General features: G+C 39.9%; 1 protein-coding gene across 6 annotated transcripts in view; it reads left to right on the top strand.

The window, feature by feature from the left end:
- The first annotated feature begins 763 nt into the window (after nucleotides 1-763).
- The window catches only part of PARD3B (par-3 family cell polarity regulator beta), a 602509-nt gene continuing 584019 nt past the window's right edge, over nucleotides 764-19253 (top strand). For 4 of the 6 annotated variants that reach the window (XM_073306522.2, XM_073306529.2, XM_073306524.2 and 1 more), the window contains exon 1: nucleotides 765-1416. In XM_073306522.2, the coding sequence (XP_073162623.1) occupies nucleotides 1297-1416 (120 nt within the window). In that variant the 5' untranslated portion in view covers nucleotides 765-1296. Of the gene's footprint in view, nucleotides 1417-19253 lie in introns of all 6 variants that reach the window. The other 2 variants (XM_073306519.2, XM_073306521.2) reach the window with 1 other exon arrangement.

Below are 19253 nucleotides of genomic sequence, written 5' to 3' on the forward strand. Positions count from 1 at the left end.
GTGCGGGGGGGGTATGTGAGGTGTAGCTGTGTGTGATCTGTGCGGGGGGGGGTATGTGAGGTGTAGCTGTGTGTGATCTGTGCGGGGGGGGTATGTGAGGTGTAGCTGTGTGTGATCTGTGCGGGGGGGTATGTGAGGTGTAGCTGTGTGTGATCTGTGCGGGGGGGTATGTGAGGTGTAGCTGTGTGTGATCTGTGCGGGGGGTGTGAGGTATAGCTGTGCGGGGGGCGGCGGGGGGTGTGAGGTGTAGCTGTGCGGGGGTGGGTGTGTGTGAGGTGTAGCTGTGTGTGATCTGTGCGGGGGGGTATGTGAGGTGTAGCTGTGTGTGATCTGTGCGGGGGGTGTGAGGTATAGCTGTGCGGGGGGCGGCGGGGGGTGTGAGGTGTAGCTGTGCGGGGGTGGGTGTGTGTGAGGTGTAGCTGTGTGTGATCTGTGCGGGGGGGGGTATGTGAGGTGTAGCTGTGTGTGATCTGTGCGGGGGGGTATGTGAGGTGTAGCTGTGTGTGATCTGTGCGGGGGGGGGTATGTGAGGTGTGGGTATGTGAGGTGTAGCTATGCGGGGTGTGTGTGTGTGTGTGTGTGTGAGGTGTACTGTGTCTGACCCGCGCCGGGGACCCGGTTGCCGTGGTGCCGCAGGCCCTGCAGCCAGTCGCTGCGGCCCCTTTAAGAGCCGGAGCCGGGCGCGCGGGCCAGGCCCAGCTGCGAGCGCAGGAGCCGGCACAAAGTTTTCCCCTCACGGCTCCGGGGCGCGGCGGCGGCCCGGGCGGCGGCGGCGGCGGCACCGAGCGCGCGCGGGGGGCCGGGGGCCGCCGGTAGGAGCCGCCCCGGCATGCGGAAGAGCCGCGGCCGCCGCATCCCCGAGCTCGGCCCGGGCTTCCCTTGAGAGCCAAGCGGGGGCCGCGCCGGAGAGAGCCGCCTGCCAGGGCCCTTCCCAGCCCCCGGCGAGAGACTCCGCGCCTGGGGCCGGCCCCCGTTCGCGCCTGGGGCCTCCGGCTGGGTTCCCCGGTGCCCGCTGTGCCCTTGTCCTGAGCGCCCCAGGGAGGCCGGGGGTGTGGTTAGTGGCCCTCTCCTCGCCCTGCCCCCGGGGCCGCCGTGGGGCCCTCACCCCCCAGAGCCTGGGCCAGGCACCTGCTCCTGACAGCGGGACTCGCGCCCTTGCCCGGGGGGGCTGGGCTTGTCTGGAGGTGTGTTGTGACTTCCTGCCCCACGGTTTCAGGGACGCGCTTCCCACCTCCTGCTCCTCGGCCTGCTCTTTGTCACCCTTGTTTTAATGAGCGGTTGGGGTGAGTGGCTGAGATGAAAGTGACTGTTTCGTTTGGGAAGACGGGGATTGTGGTCCCCTGTAAGGATGGGCGGCTCCGTGTCAGAGACTTGACCCAGCAGGCTCTTCAGAGATTCCTCAAAACCAAAGAAAAGGTAAGGAAGATAAAAACTCACCATATCCACTTCACACCAAGATCACTTAAGAACAGGGCACCTTTAAACCAGACGGTCTGTTTATAGAGGCGCCTCTATGTACCTGTAATGTATATATCTTATTAGTACCCCAAGTATAAGGCTGTTGTTTTTTTTAAGGTGTAAATTTTGCAGTTGGTGACTTCACAGCTGAAATAGTAGGTGGATACCAGTGGGATGCTGAATCTGCAGGTCCAGAATGAGATGCAGCACAGTCGCTGAAGAACAGAACTACTCTATTTTGAAATAGAAGTTGGGGTTCAGTAGTTATTGTAATAAATAAGGACTAGAAGTCAGAGCTTGGTGGACTAGTGTTGTGAACAACTCTGCCAAAAAGTTGCATGAACAGTTGATATAGACAAGCTAAAAATGTGTTCCCTTTTGTTACAGTGGCTTCCTTGAAATGTGTAAAGTTTCTTGTATTTTAGGTTGTATGCTGTGCTACGGATGCTGTGCCACAAACATAACTTATATATCTACAATAAAGTCGACATAGTATGGTTGGACTTTGGTTCAGACCTTATGATCCTAGGGACACCGCATGAATAGAGGTGCCACTTTTCAGATGAATGTTGATCAAGGCTTCTTTTACCTGGGTCTGGTTGCAATTAAAAATAGTAGGACTGGCCAGTGAATCAGTTCAGTATGGTACTGATTAATAGTTTCTGTTCAAAGACCTGATTTTGCAAACACTTATTCAGATGAATAGTTTGTTACTTCATTGAGACTGCTCACATGAGTAAGGGCTTGCAGGATTGGATCTTCAGAGAGTGAAGGAGATCTGAGTGCTAAAGGGCAACCCATGAGACTTGATTATCTCTGTTGCTGACTCATTCTGTGACTTTGGGCAAATCATATGACTTCTCTGCCTTTGTTTTTCTCGTGTAAAAATGGGATTATAATATTTACCATCCCTTCACAAGAGTGTTTTGAATATTAATGTATGAAAACGTCTGCTGAAGTGCTAACTTTCTTACTGTACAAATCTGTATTAACTGTGGTAGTTACAGTGACTTCCATGTTTCCCTACACAAGCGCCTGTAGTGCTTTGCCTATCATGTAAAATACTTTCCTAAGTGAGATACTGTATAAAACAGTACTATATTCTTTCTCTCCATACTGGTACACTGTCTCTGTGTGTGTATATCACTACTGTAAACTGAATCAGCTGAGGATTAAATATTGTCATAATAGTGTTATGGAAATTAGCAAATATTATTTAGGCTGTGGGCCATCAGGATGCTTCAAACTGTCCAAATATGCATACACTTTGCTGAGGTTTTATAAGAAGCAAAATGACTTTTGGCCTTGGTAAACTTTTTAAAAAAAAAATATTGAATTCAGCTCTCTCCTTATGGCAGTGAAGTTTGGACTAAAGTGCTGAGCCATCTGAACAACTAATGAGGAAAGCTTTAAGGTGACCGCAGAGAGAGCACAAGCCAAATTTTGCAGGTGTGTAAAGAAGGACCAAAAGAAACAAGCGGGGAAAAAACCTTATTCTAGAACTGCATATCCTGGCTAGTCTAGAAGTCTTGCTGTCGTGGCTGGAGAATTAATGAAGGCTGAACAACTGAGTGGAACAAGTGTTCAGAATGAAGGCTGAACAACTGAGTGGAAAGGAATTTTTAGCCAGACTGTCACATTGTTTTGTTTGTTAATACCTAACTAGTTAATCAAGTGAGACAAGGTGGATGAGGTGATATCTTGTATTGGACCAACTTCTGTTGGGGTGAGAGAGACAAGCTTTCGAGCTTACACAGAACTCTATCTCTCTAGTATCCTGGGACCAGCATGGCTATAACAACACTGTATATAGTTAAGTAATGTTTCAAGAAAAGGAATTTTTTTGTTAACGATTCAACACCTCTACCCCCTTATATTAAGGTGTGAGAACTGACACTATATACCTCTGAAACATCCAGTAGGTTCTTCAGCCAGTCTTGGGGAAAACCAGACATTGCATTCTTGATATTTCTAAGAGAAAACGAAGCAGAATCTGTTCTCACACTTCTCATCTCTTAAACTTTTCAGGCTCTCTTTATACATCATAAGGAAACCAAAAAGGGCACAAGCCCAGTTTATTTTAAAACTCTGGTGAGTTTTAATGTTGGTAATTTGAAACTACAGTTAATACACATAATGGAAAAATCAAAAGAAAACAACATAAGAGGCTCAAACAGTAAATACTGAGCAGATTTGGATTTAAATCTCTAATTCAGTGGCTGAGATTTTGGTGTGTGCCTTTTCTAGTTCACCTTGAGTTGCACAGTAAAATTTCTATGCACTTCTTTGAATAGCTGGTTTCTGGCAAATCTTATTGGCTATCTTACACCTTAATGCAAAATATTAGGTAACTTCAGTTTATTTAGCTAACTGTCATTGGAGGTTGTACTATTAGAAGAATTCTAAAGAATCATTACTGTTGTATTTTGGCTTGTTTAATTATACAGTATCTTGAATTCACTAACAATTCTAGTGGCCCTGTGCTTTTGTTTGTTCATTGTCTAACATGGGTGGATTAGGCCTGTTATCACTTTGTTCCCAATTTAAAAAAAGTAATTAATACACTTACAGATATTAACATTAGTAAAAACTGGATATATACTGGGACTCTGTACCACTAGTCACTACCTGAAATCTGCTGTAAAGTATGGGTATATTATACATATGAATTTCTAATAGGTTTGTTATTAAAGATGTTTACTGACTTAAGTTTAAAAAATATGTATTTAGAATGTTTAGATCACTTTATTTGGACTGAAGTTAGAGTATAGAATAATAGTGATAATACTTGAAAACTGCTTTTTATATGATTACTGGGTGTAAATAGTTTAAAATGTATAATGTCAAGTTGGGAAATTGGGATGAGAAAAGGGCCGGATGTAGTGATGGGATAGGGGAGGAGGAAAGTGGACCCAGGAAGGGAATGTACCAAAGTTTCAGAATGAGAAGTTTGGGAAGGAAGAGAGTTGGATAGGACAGACTTAGAGAAGAATTTTTATTTCTATTTTATTTATATAAATGTACTGTGATGCCATAGTTACAATACTCATAATATGTACATAAGGTTTTAATTCCATCTTGGGGGTTCTACTGATCTAAACAGAGAACTTGAACTTTGCATTTGTTTCTTATCTTGCCATATTCAGTTGATGGAATTCTAGCCTTTGATAAAGCTGAGGGTGTGGGAGTAGTATTCTTTTTATTTTGTATAATATTAGTCAATTTCATAATGGTCTCAAGAATTCAGCTCCTTGTTAAACTATGGTTTTATAATATTTGTGATAGGGCCAAAATTATACAGTAAATGGATAGCTATTCCACTTCAAAATGATTTTACAAATAAAATAGCTGAAAATCTTGGAGGCACTTTACTTGCTATAGCTTGCTGCATTTTATAACAAACTTGGACTAATCACATGGCAGACTCATGGCAAGATTTGACCATAAAGGCTCATTAACAGTTACTGTTAAGTCAGAATTATTTTATTTATCAGCTGAAAAGTCATGCAATAAGACAATTTTTCATTGTTGTGCATGAAGGTCAACTATTGGGACCGAATTCCCAATAAATCGGTGCAATTTTAAATGGTCAAACCTCTTGCTCTACATCCCGATTGACTCATCAGAGGTTAAAAAGAACTTTTCTGGACATTAAATTCTGCATAAAACATAGAGGTAAATTCTCTCCATGAAAATATCAGTTAAAAAAGGCTATTCTACTTAGGAATGTTATGTTCATGAAGGAGAGAATTCCAGATATTTTTGGAAAAAAAAAAAAGTGTGTGTGAGAGATTGGGGGGGTGGTGGGAGCAGGGGAGAGAATAAGAATTCTAGTACTCGTTTTCTTGAGAATCAAGATTTATTGTTCTGAGAAGACGTCTATTTTTGCTTCATCTCACTCAATATTTACCTCTCAAGTAAACAAATCTTCAGTAAAAGTCATTATCTGCTTTTGTTATTGTTTTGTAGTGTGTAAATTAAGGTTTCCTATGTGTAGTTATACGCAGTAGGACTAATAGCTCCACATAATCTTTCTTGCTGCGTTCATACCATCTCTTACTTAGCTACTCTTTGTTTAGATATTTCTACGATCTTAGGATATGTATTCATTGCACAGCTAACTTGAGTTACCTCTCTTGAGTTAGTCAAGCTCCAGTGAGAGAGGCCACACTGCAAAATAACGCTTGAGTTGCTGTGTCCATGCTGGTGCTGTTTGCGCTTGTTTGCAGTGCTAAGACTTCTAAGGGTAAATATCATCATGGTAAGTAAAACTGAGTGAAATTCTTTTGGACTTTTTTTTCATACCAAAGCATGTATCTGACTGAAACATTTTGCAAATTTGTGACAAATTTGCTGAAGTGTTTTACTTTATAACAAAAAACAAACAAACAAAAAAAACCCCAGACAAAAAACAGCACCTTAAAAAAAATCTAAATGTGTTTTGGCACTTTTTTAAAATTCAAATGTTTTTAATTCTGATGCAAAGTGAATTTTTTGTTTCAGGATATTCACGTTTCAGATAAAATTACTCTAACACTTAAAATGGTCAAAATCTAAATGAAATGTTTAGTTTGACCCTAAATAATTATCTCTTCCCCGCCGCCCCCGAATTGCCAGCAAATGGAAAATCTGTTATTTGCCTACCTCTAACAGTAACCCAAGTCAGTTTCTGAATTCTTTCCCAACGAGTTGGGGGAGAATTTGTCTATCTTTTCAGGGCACAGGGGGAATTCTAGGAAGGTACCGTAAGCACTCCAAACATTTGAGTTCTGTTAGCCTGTGTCTGGACTGCAGAGTGTTGGCGTTAGCAGCTGATGCGCTATGCTCACTTGAGTTTTAGCCAATTCCCACTTTGGTGCCAGCCTACTTGAGTTAAAAACCCAGTGCACTTGAATTAGAGGGAAGGAAGGAATTGAAGTTAGGGGCAATGCTTGAATTATGACTTGAGTTAATTTTGCGGTGAAGGCAATCCGTTAGTTAAGGCTGGACATTGAAACTTGAACTATAAATTTTTTTTGTCTTGTTAACTTTAAGTCAGACTTTCAATGGTATTTTAAAAACTTAAAAAATGATGAGTTTTTGTTCTCATGGATGTTCAGCAGCAAGGAACAGCAGTGAGCCTGGAGAATGCAATGTACAACAGCCCTTCTTCTAGATAAAGTGACATTTACTTTATCTCCCTTTGAAACAAAATTTACAGCATTCCTTTAAACTTTCTCACTTTCATAAAAGAACAGGCAAGTATGCAAAAGGGAAGAGCCTTGCATGTAGATATGATCATATTCTGTTTGAATGCATATCAGTCCTCCAAGATAGAAACATTTATGTTCTGTCATCAAAACAAAGATGGACTGTGTCCATAATCCGCTTCTCAAATCTGGGATCAGTTTTTAACCATTGGATGGTTCACTTGGCGGGACCACTTCAGAGGGTAACTAAATTGCTGTGCCAACTGAATACGTGGCTTCCGTCCTTGGAAAGCCTACTAGAGTGTCAGTTATGGTTTTGTGATATAGGTCCCCACTGATTAGAAACTATACCGAAAACACTAATTTGTTCAACAGTAGTAGTGGTAAACTCCTTGACTACCAAACTGGATATCAGTGACACTATATGAAGGCAATACAATGGTCATACATCTCTGATTGGACAGGAAATAGTGTTTATTAAATTATTTGTGTATTGTCAGCATTGTGCTCAAAGGTATTTAGAGGGTTAATGTTATAGGCTGACTATCTAAGTCACCTTCAATTTTTTGCTAATAAAATATTTCTCTCTGTTGTAACTTCATAAACCTATGTTCTCATGCCTGCCCCATAACATGACAATCACAGCTTTTGGAACAGTATGTGGCTGCTGCTAAGCAGCCAGCAGAAGGAGTACTAAATGTTCTTTTGCAGTTTCTTTAAAAACAGAAGCTTTAAAAAAAATATTTTGAACCAAAAGTCAGTATCTGACTTGCAAAAACAGTCCAGGTTTCCACAGATACTGAGGAAGATGTCAAAACGTAGAAAATAAACGGTGTTTTGCCCACTCTTCTGTTTGTTCAAGTGTTGTTTTTAATTTATGAGCAAAGTAGAAGGCGGTTATGTGACATGTATAATAGAGACAGAATATTAATGATAGTATTTGTACTGCTTGTTTCCACTTCCAGAAGTAGGTTTTAGCTTTTGTGGGCTCTTCCATGACCAGGTAGATTATGTGCCCTAAAATTGTTCATTCTTTTTACATTTTAATGCCATTTGTACTTATCCACAATCTGCTTTCTACATCAGGAATAATTTACATATTTCCAAGCTCTGGTTTTAAACACTCAGATTTTGTTTTTAAATTTTTCATCGCCATATCTATATTAACGTTCTCTTGTCCTCTTATTAACTGCAGTTCATTATCAAGTTTCTAATTTGTCTTTGGGACTTTGATATATATTTTTGTATGTGAAAATCATAATTAAGCTGTTCAGCATTCAAGTTTGCTCATTATGATAGCGCACTAATAAACTGGAGTATAATTTGATATATTAGATTTCTCATGTTATTATGGGTGACTGCTTGACAAGTATAGGATGAGAAGTCCTCTTCCAGATAATTAAGGGGAGAAAAAACCATATTATTTCACTAACCTCAGTATTAAACAGGAGTTCATACAGGGGTAACTTGACAATGGTATTGCTATTGCCAGTAATAGTGGGGAATATAACCTTCTGTGGCCTCCTTTTTTGAATCTTTTTAACACGCATGTAGGATTGGTTGAACTGAGGCACAAATTAGCCATTTGGAAGATTATTTCATGTTGACATTAGCTTTTTCTGTGACCAATGGTTTTGTTCTTCATTTTTTTTGTTTGAGTGCTAGTAAAGACGAACCCATTGATAAGCACAATTGCTGGAACTTCTTCAATGCTTTGTATTTAGACTAGCATCATAGTTAAGATAGTAAATCTTTCTTGACTGTTTAAAAACACTGGCTTTGGTATTTAAACAACACATTTGTGTGGGAATTTCTTTAGATGATGGTTTCATAGGAACAAAGATGCTTTTGATCTAGGGCTAACAGTATATTTTTTTTATACAATTTTAAAATTGCTTCCATATCCTAGTGTATTCCTTTAATTTCCTCATAATTTAATTTATCTCTTTGATAAGATGTTACCAGAACTATTGTTTCTAATTGCTCTAGGACATCATTCCAATGCATAATTTTTTGGGGGCTGGGGGGAGGCAGAGGAGACATTTTAGCCATTTAATGTCAGAGGTATTCCGTCCTCAATTTTGCATAAAGTCTGCATTTTGATTAGTCTGATAACTGTCAATTTGCAAAGTTATAGCTAAAACTTAAACATTTTTTCTGTGCAACAGTTTATGGAATAGCAATAATGGTTCCTGATGCCCTTCGTCACTCCCATTAATGCTGATATACGGTTAAGGCTTTTTTCCTGTTCCTTACCTGCCTATCATAGGTGTTTATAAGTTGGCTAGAAAAACTGCCTTTGTGCTGAAAATCAAACTTGTCATACAACATACAAGATGTTGTTCTGTAGGGTTTTCTTTACTTTAACTTAAAAAATAAAAGATCTTGCACTTTTCAGGTTTGATTAGTAAACAGAGAGAACAGGTTATTGGCTTAAGTTAATATTGAGTGCCTTGCTTAAAACATACAGGCATCAGGTAATCTATCAAAGAAGTAGAGATGGATGAAATTGATTAAAATGCAGTATGTCCATTCAGAGTGACCCACCCTGGAAATACTATAAATGTGTATGCTACATACATGATAATTCTAGGATCTATACATTAAATCTTGTTTATCAAATTCAAAGTGTTAAGAGTTGTCTGAAGTGTTTGAGAGCTCGACTAGAATACTAAGCTTCCTTCTAGAACTCCATTTTCAATATCTATTAGAGGGCTTCATAAAGTAGTACATGCTGATAGGTTGCAATTCACCCTTCATTTGGGTAAACAGCAGTAGAAACCAATCTAGTCTCAATTGATTTACAGAAGATACAGAGAGACAATTAGCGGGCAAAATTTCTATTATCCATTCACTTCTTCCAAATCAATGTGCACACACTCTCCACTGATTACTTGCTTTATCATCTTCAAAAAAGCTTCTGGCAAAGAATGGAATTGAAATAAATTGATCGAAACACTTATTTCCCACAAAGGGGGAATGTTTTTGCTTGTATAGAATATCAGTTTAACATGATTTCTAACAAGCAGTTGACAGTGACAGGCAGTATGTGTCCTATTGATATTGCATAAAATGCCAAACAACTCTTGGAAAAAGTGGCTAAAGTTACTTGCCAATAATAGTTTGTACTTTCTATGAAATATGCTTTCCCCCATATTTGTTCTGTATGGTGCAGCAATTGAATTGCACCATACTGTGCTGGGCCTTGCATCCTGCTGTTAAACCAACAGACGTCCTTCCACATGGAGCACAGCATTCTTCAGGCTTTCCTAATCAGTCTGATGCCATAAGAACTGCAGGTTTTGGTATAAACACCTGTCTTATCTAAAATATCCTCCAGTATCAATTAAAATGTCTGTCTGTCTTTTACCCTTAAAATAATGGTGCCAAAGGGCTATAGCAATCGATACAATGCAAAAGCTGTTTTCAGCTGTTTTCATACTTACACTCCTGCCCTTATAAATAGAAAGGCTCAATAACCTTTTCCTATTTCAAGACAGCTTTTTAAAATCAAGTACGGTTAGACTTGAACATCTTGATGATGAGAAACAAATTTTTGAATGCTAGTGAACACTCAGATCCATAAATTCACTAAAGAAAGGAAATTCCTTCAGGGAGCGAGTCTTTGAAAGTCAGTCTGTACAGTACTACTTATCCAGGTATCATGTCCGTGTATCATTCTTTCCTCTTCTTGGGCATGCACACTTTTCTGGTTGCTCTCTGTGGAACCTTTTGCCACTGGTGCTGGCACAGTTTGTATGTGGGGTGTGTGCTGAGAGCCATTGAACTGAACTGTAAACCCTCTATATGATGGAAACAACGTCAAGCCAGGGGGTGCAGGAGCACCCCTAGTTCCAGCACCTAGGCCGGTGGCTAACTTTTCATACAAAGTTACTTTAACTGTGAGGAAAGGAGAATTTACAATAGTAAAAACCAGTGATTGGATTCGAAGGGACTTCTGCATCATGCATCCTTCTTTAGGGCCCCCCCTTCCCCCAAAAAGTAAGACTTTTTTTTTTCCATAAATGTATATAATTTTTCCTTAGATACCTCTGGTGATTGTGCCTTACACAGGTAAACTACTGCAAAGTCTGATCTTATGATCCGTCTTTGCTCTTATCTAAGATAAAACTATCATTTCTGCACCATCATCAGTACTTGCATTAGAAGTGATGTCTGTTCATGTGGTGGCACTACCATACAAAACCTCACTTAATATTGCACCCTGTGATACTCCTGTGCTTTGAAGTCTAAACCAGTTGTTCTTTGGCTTCCCAAGGATAATGGTAGCAGCTGTTGCTGAATAGACCTTTATTTTTAATTAATAAAGTAAAATGTCATCAAATTTTTAAGACCAAAAAATGCGATCTGCTTGACTGCAAATGATATTTACAAGCAACAACAGACTCGCATCTAGGTTTCTCCTTCCTTTGCCCCTTTATGAAAGGTTGTCTTTGCAGGTTATTATGATTTTAAATGGCTGATTGTGGTTGTCTGCAGGTGAGTCAGAACTTCAGTGGTGGAATACTTGCTCCAAGTCTGTTGGATTGCAGCCTAAAGGACTTTGTTTGTTTTTGAGTAGCTATGCCACTGCTGTTTATGGAGGGAAATAAATCATTTGTTTTTCTATGTGAGGTGTTGACTAATGGAACTCTTCAGAGTGGTGGGTGTACTGACCAATTCAGAATGTCTACTATTTGTAAAGTGAAAATAATGACTTAATGAAGTACGTGCCAGTGTGACATATTTGTAAAGGTTGAGTTGACCTCAGAAGTTAGATGTTTTTCTCCCTGATTCTGTTTGTAATTAAAAAAAAAAAAATTAGGACCCTTTAACTTACTGAAATTTGAGGGGGACTCACTGATGAAGCCAGTTTTTTTTTATTTACCTAAACAGTTTTAAATATTACAGTAAGTTTAGGTGTTCATTTCAAATTTTAATTCCTCTAGCTCAGTGCTTCTCAAATTTATGACAAACATTTATTTTTAAAAAAAGTATTTTAAATAAAAATGTTTTTTTTTTTTTTTTTTTTAAATTCGACCCACCAAATAACACTTTACATTTTGCCTTGAGGACTCATGACCTGTGGTAACCTTTTCTTTTAGGTTAGTCACCCAACTGAGCATGACCACAAAAGTGGTGGTAATTTTGGTAGTTTTTTGGGATAGATATAGCAATATTCTGATATCTGGTTGATATGCTCATCAGCATGTTTTTCCCCCTCAATAATTGTCTCTTGAAAGCAAGAGGACCTTATCACTGACTATTGTAAAACATTCGGCGACTTTCTTAAATATCAGGCTAAATAATTTTTTACCCCTACTGTCCTACCCAAAACACAGAAAATCGGAAACCAGATAAGCTACTTTCAGGAAATGGTCCCTTTCTGAAAGGTTACTTTCCATTGGTCTCCTTGTATCTCGTGTGAAGGTAGAAAGAATGGCTGGGATTTCTTGAAGTAGCCTAAAGGAGAGAGATGTGCAACTCCCATTTAATTATGGCCTTTTGAGAAGTCCAAGTTGCTGCCAATTTAATTTTTTTTTTCTTGGTCCTAATAAGTTTCTGGAGAAGTTGCTCAGAATGTGCTCAAATCTCTGACATACAAAAGGAAAATTTCCTAAGAGTTGCAGGCTTTATGAAACTAGAATAGAAAAGTCGCAAGCCATCAATACACGTGACAGACAGCTCACGGTTTTCAGTACACAAGCTGAATTCCCTTCCCAGCCTGGGACTGAACTCCCTAGTTCAAAGTCTTTGTCTTCCAGATCTTCCAGGTATTGAGATGGAGGAGGAGAGAGGCCAAGTGACGATGTCACTGCCCCTCTTTTATACTTTCTACCAACTGCTAGAAAGATTCTTGCTGTGACATGGGGTCCTAAGCAGCTCTCATTGCGTACGTGCCCTCTCCAAGGAGTCTCTGAGATATTGGATTCTTCTTGATGGGCCATCAAAGCCTGTCTGGCCAGTGATAGTTGCTCCTTTGTCGCTATTGAAAGGCCGGCTGTGGGCGTCTCCCAGTCTCGCAACATATTTTAGTAACACATATAGCAAAAGAATTCATAACTTCACATACAAAGAGAGTGCATAGATTTCAAGAGGCTATTAAGGTTCAACTGACAGACTTTTGAAATAACTCACAAGGCATGGATTGTAAAAAGCATATCATATGACAGTGGTGAATATGGGGGTTTCAGGGTGCTACTTTGAGGTACAGAATGTTCATCTGCATCAATGGTTTTCAACCTTTTTTCATTTGTGGACTCCTTTAAAAAAAAAAAAAAATTTAAAATGGAGGTGCCAGACCCCTTTAGAAATCTTAGACATAGAGCAGTGGTTTTCAACCTGTGGTCCGCAGGCTAATAGTTGTGTTAGACACAGACAGAAACCAACCTTTGCATAAATATCCCAGAAATAAAATCAGTCACATTTTGAAAATTTTATCCCCAGTTTTGACTTAAAATTGGCTTTTCTTATCAGGACTGTCCACTCTGTCCAACATTAACTTTGCTAAATAGGCAACAAGAGATGAGAGCAGAACCTGTGCTTGTAAGCGCTAGAAGAATTTGAACTCTGCTGGAAATATCCTATTGATAGACAGGGGAAATTATTCCATAATAGGTACACAAAGCTGGCAAAAGGCTTATTTGATTGCAATCCACTTCAAAGTTTTTCTCCTATGTAATTTTTGGGACAACATCCTTCAACTTCAGGGATCTCTCATTTACTGATTTTTCTCCGTTAAAACAAGCAAGTCCCTTAGAATTCAAAGAAGGTAGAAGAATCTGATAGCTTATTATCCTTTTTATTGCAGGTTTGACAATGTTTATTAATGACAATGGATTTGAAATGAGCATCTTACTAAATGCGAGTCTTGGGCCAGCCTCTGTCCCTTTGTCTTAAAGGTTTGAGAACAGATAATGCGAAAGAATACATTTGTTTCCAGATGGCTGCATGCTTGATGCTCCTTTATGTTTAGCTGTCATTCAGATGTGAATGCTGTGGTGATTATAAGTGTCTTCCATTTTTCTGGGTTGAAATGAAACCTTTTATGCATTGTGTATTAAGAGATTAACTGTTTGGCTGATCAATAGGGAAACTAGAACAATAGGAAGCAACTAGATGTTGTTTGTAGCAGAATATTCTTCTGCTAGCTGAGAGGTTGGGGTTCGTGAGGAAACTTAGGAGCTCTCTTCTCAGGTTTGGGAAGTTAGTTCTATTGGAGACATGAGATTGGTTTGTATCATTGTTTTTCTTAAACTGTCTGTTGTAGTGCGTCACTGCCATCCTGTAAAATTTTGCCATATTCAGTCATGATGTTGTTAACTCATGCTTAACAACAAATTATACTAGTGCCCTGTCTGGGTGAAAATGTGATTGATTCTAGTTAACAGTGCGTGGGAAAAGAGAGTATAGAAAGTTTGATGTTAGAATGAAGCTTGAGATTCTTTTATGCATGTGTGTGAAACTTTAGGTTTATACTGACTTCACTAGTGCTTTTTATATAGTCTGTTGTAAAACTAGGCATATATTTTAGATGAGTTGATGTAATCCCTGGAAGACCACTGTGTACTACCAGGGGCACTTGTACCCTTGGATGAGAACCACTACTCTAGCAAGTGTGGTGCTCTTGGTAAAATCAGTGCAAGGAGATTAAAGCAAAGGAACATGTATAGCCACGTGAAACGGGGTGACAAACTAAGGCCTTCTCTACACTTGTTGGCCTCTGTTTCAGTCATCAGTGTAGCTGTACCAGTGCAAACCACTAGCTTAAACAAGAAAAGCTGTTTGTGGAGTTTACCTGTCAGGGGGAGAATGACTGGGGCCGTAGGGGAAGTGCTCTGCCAGGAAACTGAATTTCATCTGATGCAGCAGTCACCTTAAAAGACAAGCTTCTTAAGACTTACTTTACATGCATTTTTGCACAAATTATTTGATATGTATGGGTGTTCATGCAGATGACGTTTTTTACATCACTATAAATGTCATCACAATATTGATTGCCTCTCATCTTGTATTCTGTCTGTAGTAACGAGTTCTTAGTATTTTTATATGTATGTATGTTTTGGAAAGGTTTATGTGGTCAAAAACTTGTTGTCTTAATGACTGTCCCAATTATAACCTATCCAAGTAGACTTAAAGAAGTGAAGCAGCAACCTAGGTGGAAATTTTGTTCAAATATAGAAACCCAACTTGTGAATTAGATTATTATTGCTCCATCTTGTACTTAAAAAAATAATTAAAAACCTAGTTCTCCAAAGTAGTGTTAACTTTTTGGTTAATTTGAAATACTTGGTATCTGATGTTAATATTGTGTTTCCAAAGGTTAGTGATGATTCTGTTTGCTATTAGTATAATATTGCTCAACAATAACCTTACTGTTGAGAGATCCCTTCTGGCTCGGCTTTTATATGTACATGATTACAGGGTTATCCATGGAAAAAGCCAGTGAATGCAAATATTTCACTTACCTCTTCCATAATTGCTTCTCATTTTTCTTATTAAACTTTCAGGGCCAGATCTTGACCTTCAAACGTCGTCATAGGATCAGAAAGTAGAATTTTGTGTTTTGAGCATATAGCAGCTTTTGTCAGAGGGTCATCTTGAAATCCTGATTTCCTGTTTGGTTTTGTTTTGTTTTTTAAAAAGTACATGAAAATAGCCGCATGTCTGTATTAAAAGGTCCCTAAAGTTGTTGTCCACAGTTTTTCCTGAAGTAGGAATCTTTATATCCTGCCATGCAAATATAACCCTTCTGCCTGTGAGAGTTGGCAGCAACAAGGGCCGGGTTCAGTATCTAGTTCCATTCCAATACACAATGCAAAACCGGCTCGAGCCCCCACCCAGTGACCTGGGACAAATATATACCACCCCTGCTGGGCGCCTCCAAGAGGCAATACTTCCCCGCTCGCAAGCACAGAGTTGGAATGTAGCAAAAAGCCTTTTAATAACAGAGAGAAACACGGTGGCATTATGTTGGGGAAACACCACCAACAGGATTCATAACACAACCCATGAGCAAAAAACCCACCCCAAGCAAATTGGGGCGTGTCCTTTCCCTTGGGTTCTTGAGTCCAGCAACCCAAAATCACCCAAAGCCCCAAAAGTCCAACGACCCAAAAGTCTGTCCCTGGTCAGGGCAGCCCCAGAGTTTGAAAGTTTATCTGCAGAGTTTATCCAACCTGGGTGGAGATGGGGCGGGTGGGGGTGGTTAAGGGGCACCTTATGTGGTCCAGAGCTGATTGCCCCACCTCTCCATGGGGCTCCGCTCTGCCAGCCGCCCCAATGAGCTGCTCCAGCCATCCTGCAAACTGCTGTGCTCCAAGAGCCACTCTGCTCCGCTCTGCCAGCCGTCCCACAAACTGCTCCACCATATATCTTCAGGCTCCCCCACTACTTAACACAACACTCAGTGATTTCAGCTCTTAGGAAGCTTAGCTCTTTTGTGATTTCAGCCTGTAGTAGGGGAGCCTCAGTGCTGGTGCACCATTAGCCCAAAGTGAATTCAGCTCAGCAGCCGGTAATTAGACTCCTAAAGGAATCAAAATTAGCTCTGATATTCCACAGTGGAGAGAGGAGGAAGTGCAACTAGCATGTAAGGCCCTCACCAGGGGGCCTATGCCACCAAGTATTAATACCTGTCCCCAGCCTCTCTCCATTCACTGGGTTTTGGAACCCATGATCCTTGCCTAGCTAGTGCTGCTTAGTTGATGGTGAGTCCCTCCATCATAACAAAAGGCCAAGTACAGTTCCACTGTCCTTGATTCATATAATCAGGTTAATAACAGCTTATTCTTGCCCCAATAACAGAGAAACTGGGTCTCCTTACAGCAGCCAAAGTGACCATCTAGGCAGGGTGGGTGTGCCAATGCAAATGAGATCAGCCCCTGAAGTTCTTTTCCACAACCCACCATGACTCGCCATCAGATGTCAGGATGAGCTCTACCCTGACTCTGCTTACACAAACATCCATGTCGGAATACGCTTCACTTTATTTCATGAACCAGTTCATAAATGTTCTCTGGTTCAGTGGTGGCTTCTTCAAAACTTTTAATGTCACTAGGAGGCTGTCAGTTTTCATACAACTTTTTTACTCCATATACCCATACTCTACCTCTCCCCTTACCCCCACCTCCAGAGATTTAAATGCAAAAATCCAGCTCTTGGTTGACATGGATTTTTGTTCTTCTCTTTGGGAATGTAAAACATTAAATATTAACTTATTTTCAGACTTATTTTTCTGTCAGACTACTTTATACAGATGAGGGGTATAAAAGGCAATGCATAAGTTAAAGTTAAAATTAAAGTTTTTTATTAAAATATCACACGTAGAAGACTGGAGATGACTTCTACAAATGTGAGTGGGGAAAGGTCCAGCATGGAGATGAAAGGTATTTATCTTCTTTGACATTCACGTTACATGTGTCTCACTACTATAGTTTAGGATAGGCTTGAGCATATAGGGGAATACTTCTGTAACCTCCAAGGAGATTACAGAAGTTCCTGGGACTCTGTCTGCTGGCAGCTCAGGGAGAGGCACACTGTCCCTGGTAGGGAGGGGGAGCCAAGGCAGACTCAGAGTCCACCCAGCAACCAATAGGGATTGAGAGGCCCTCCCTCTGTGGCGGGATTTACTACCTTCTCGCACTTGTGAGTCCTTTGGGCTGTACTGAACCCAGTCAGCCACACTGCTAAACCACTGCAGAGAAGAATTTTGTGGTTATAGGTCATCAAGGGCGCCAGCAAAGTACGCGTACCAATGGGACACTAATTTTACATTTGCTACATCAAGTCACGGGTATTTGCAGTGTGTGCTGAATACACTCACCTCAGAATCTGGAATAAATCAAAAAATTCCTGAGTCTCTGCTGTCAATCCCACTTGTAAACGGTGTCCTCACCTCCTTCTTGTGACTGACTGCCATTGTGTATGGGCCCATCTACTACTGCTATCAGTCACTCTGATAGCTGAAGTCATGGAGTTATGTACTCTGGATCTGAAGGTTCCAGTCCTGCTCATTAATCATGTGAGAGCTGATATAATTCCATATGAAAAAAACAAGTGTCATCTTGATTTTATAAAAATATTCCCTTCGTATGTATGTCTTATGGTTAAGTTTGGAAAGATTAGATTTTTATTGGTCGATGTCAGGTGTGTGTATGTGTATATAGGCATGCAAGTGGTGAAGTCAAAGTTCACTGACCTCTCCAATAAAATATGCATATGCACATGCACAAAGTGATAAAAAATATTTCCATAGATGATGATCTAAACTTAAAGTAAGAAAAATGCTGTTTGAGAAATTAATTTATTTTAATATTTGTTGTACATTTTGGCGTGCTATTGACAATTTGTGTTTTAACAATTATAAAGCTTTAACTTTTTGAATCTGTGTCTACTGTTATTAAATAATTGTTTGCCCTTCTTGTAACTTCCTGCAACTGTGAAAATTTAACTTGATAAAAATTGAAAAACTTGTAAAACCCCATAATTTTGCACAACTCTGAAAATTTATAAAGTAAAAATCCATTTTTAAATGAAAAATGCTTAAAAAGCATTGATATCTGTTGAAATGATCAAATTAAAAGATCTAATTCTGCCAAACCTGATTATGGTATAGTCGACCTTAATTCTGGACCTTCCTAAGCTTTGAGTGCTTGACTTTGTAACTTTATTTTTATGTTATGTATAAAAGAGGGTGGGGAGAACCCCAAAAGCCTAAAGAGGGCTTTGTCCAGACTGTAGATGTTGTTCTCTTTTGATTTCCCCTTGACAGCAATGGAGAATGTGGGTATTGGCGGTGTAAAATATTAATTCCAAAAGTGATGACTAAATTATTACTGTGGTTCAGGGTTAAAATATTAAAAAAAAAAAATGCCCAGGATTTCTTGAGGGATTCACGAGAGACTGATTTATGCTGCTCAAGAAATGACTGCTGGCATTATCGTACATCAGATAAAGAACAGAATGTTGAGAGGACTCAGTGAAGCAAACATGATGTAAGGCTTGCTTGAGTGTTGGAAGACCTGCACATGGCTTTTGTGAATCCAGTTGAGATCTGGATTCCACAATTGCTAGAACTAGATCAGACAATAGATCCTGTGCATGTGAATGGGAGTTCCCAATATTTTTGTCTTGCTGAAAGCAGCATGTCATTTAATGAACGCAGTGCAGCCTGCTCTCTCCTCACCCCCTCCAAGTTTATCTGGCCAAAGTGAAGGCAATAACTTTGAGTATTATAAATAAAATGCTTTGGGACTCCTCATTCTGCTGAGAACCTGCTGGGAGACTGGAACAAATGTTTGTTCTCAGTGAGGGGAAAAATGGTGCATCATTGTTTTTGATTGTTGACATGTTCAGAACAGGTGTAGGAAGAGGATATGACAATCTGCGGCATAAAACGAAGAGCTTTAGTAGGTGCGTTGTACATGGGGTAGGGAACATATAATTAGAGAGTAGAAATATGTGGAGAACCTTGACCATGTTGGGCCCTGATGGACAACAGTGGACTGGAAAGAAGTTCTCTGCACGCAATAGCTGTATTAAGGAAAATAGTGAAGCTAATATTCCATATAAGCTTTTTATCCATACATACTGAGTCACTTTTCA

Source organism: Lepidochelys kempii, chromosome 11 (genome assembly GCF_965140285.1).
Source record: "Lepidochelys kempii isolate rLepKem1 chromosome 11, rLepKem1.hap1, whole genome shotgun sequence".
In the NCBI taxonomy this organism is placed as follows: domain Eukaryota; kingdom Metazoa; phylum Chordata; order Testudines; family Cheloniidae; genus Lepidochelys; species Lepidochelys kempii.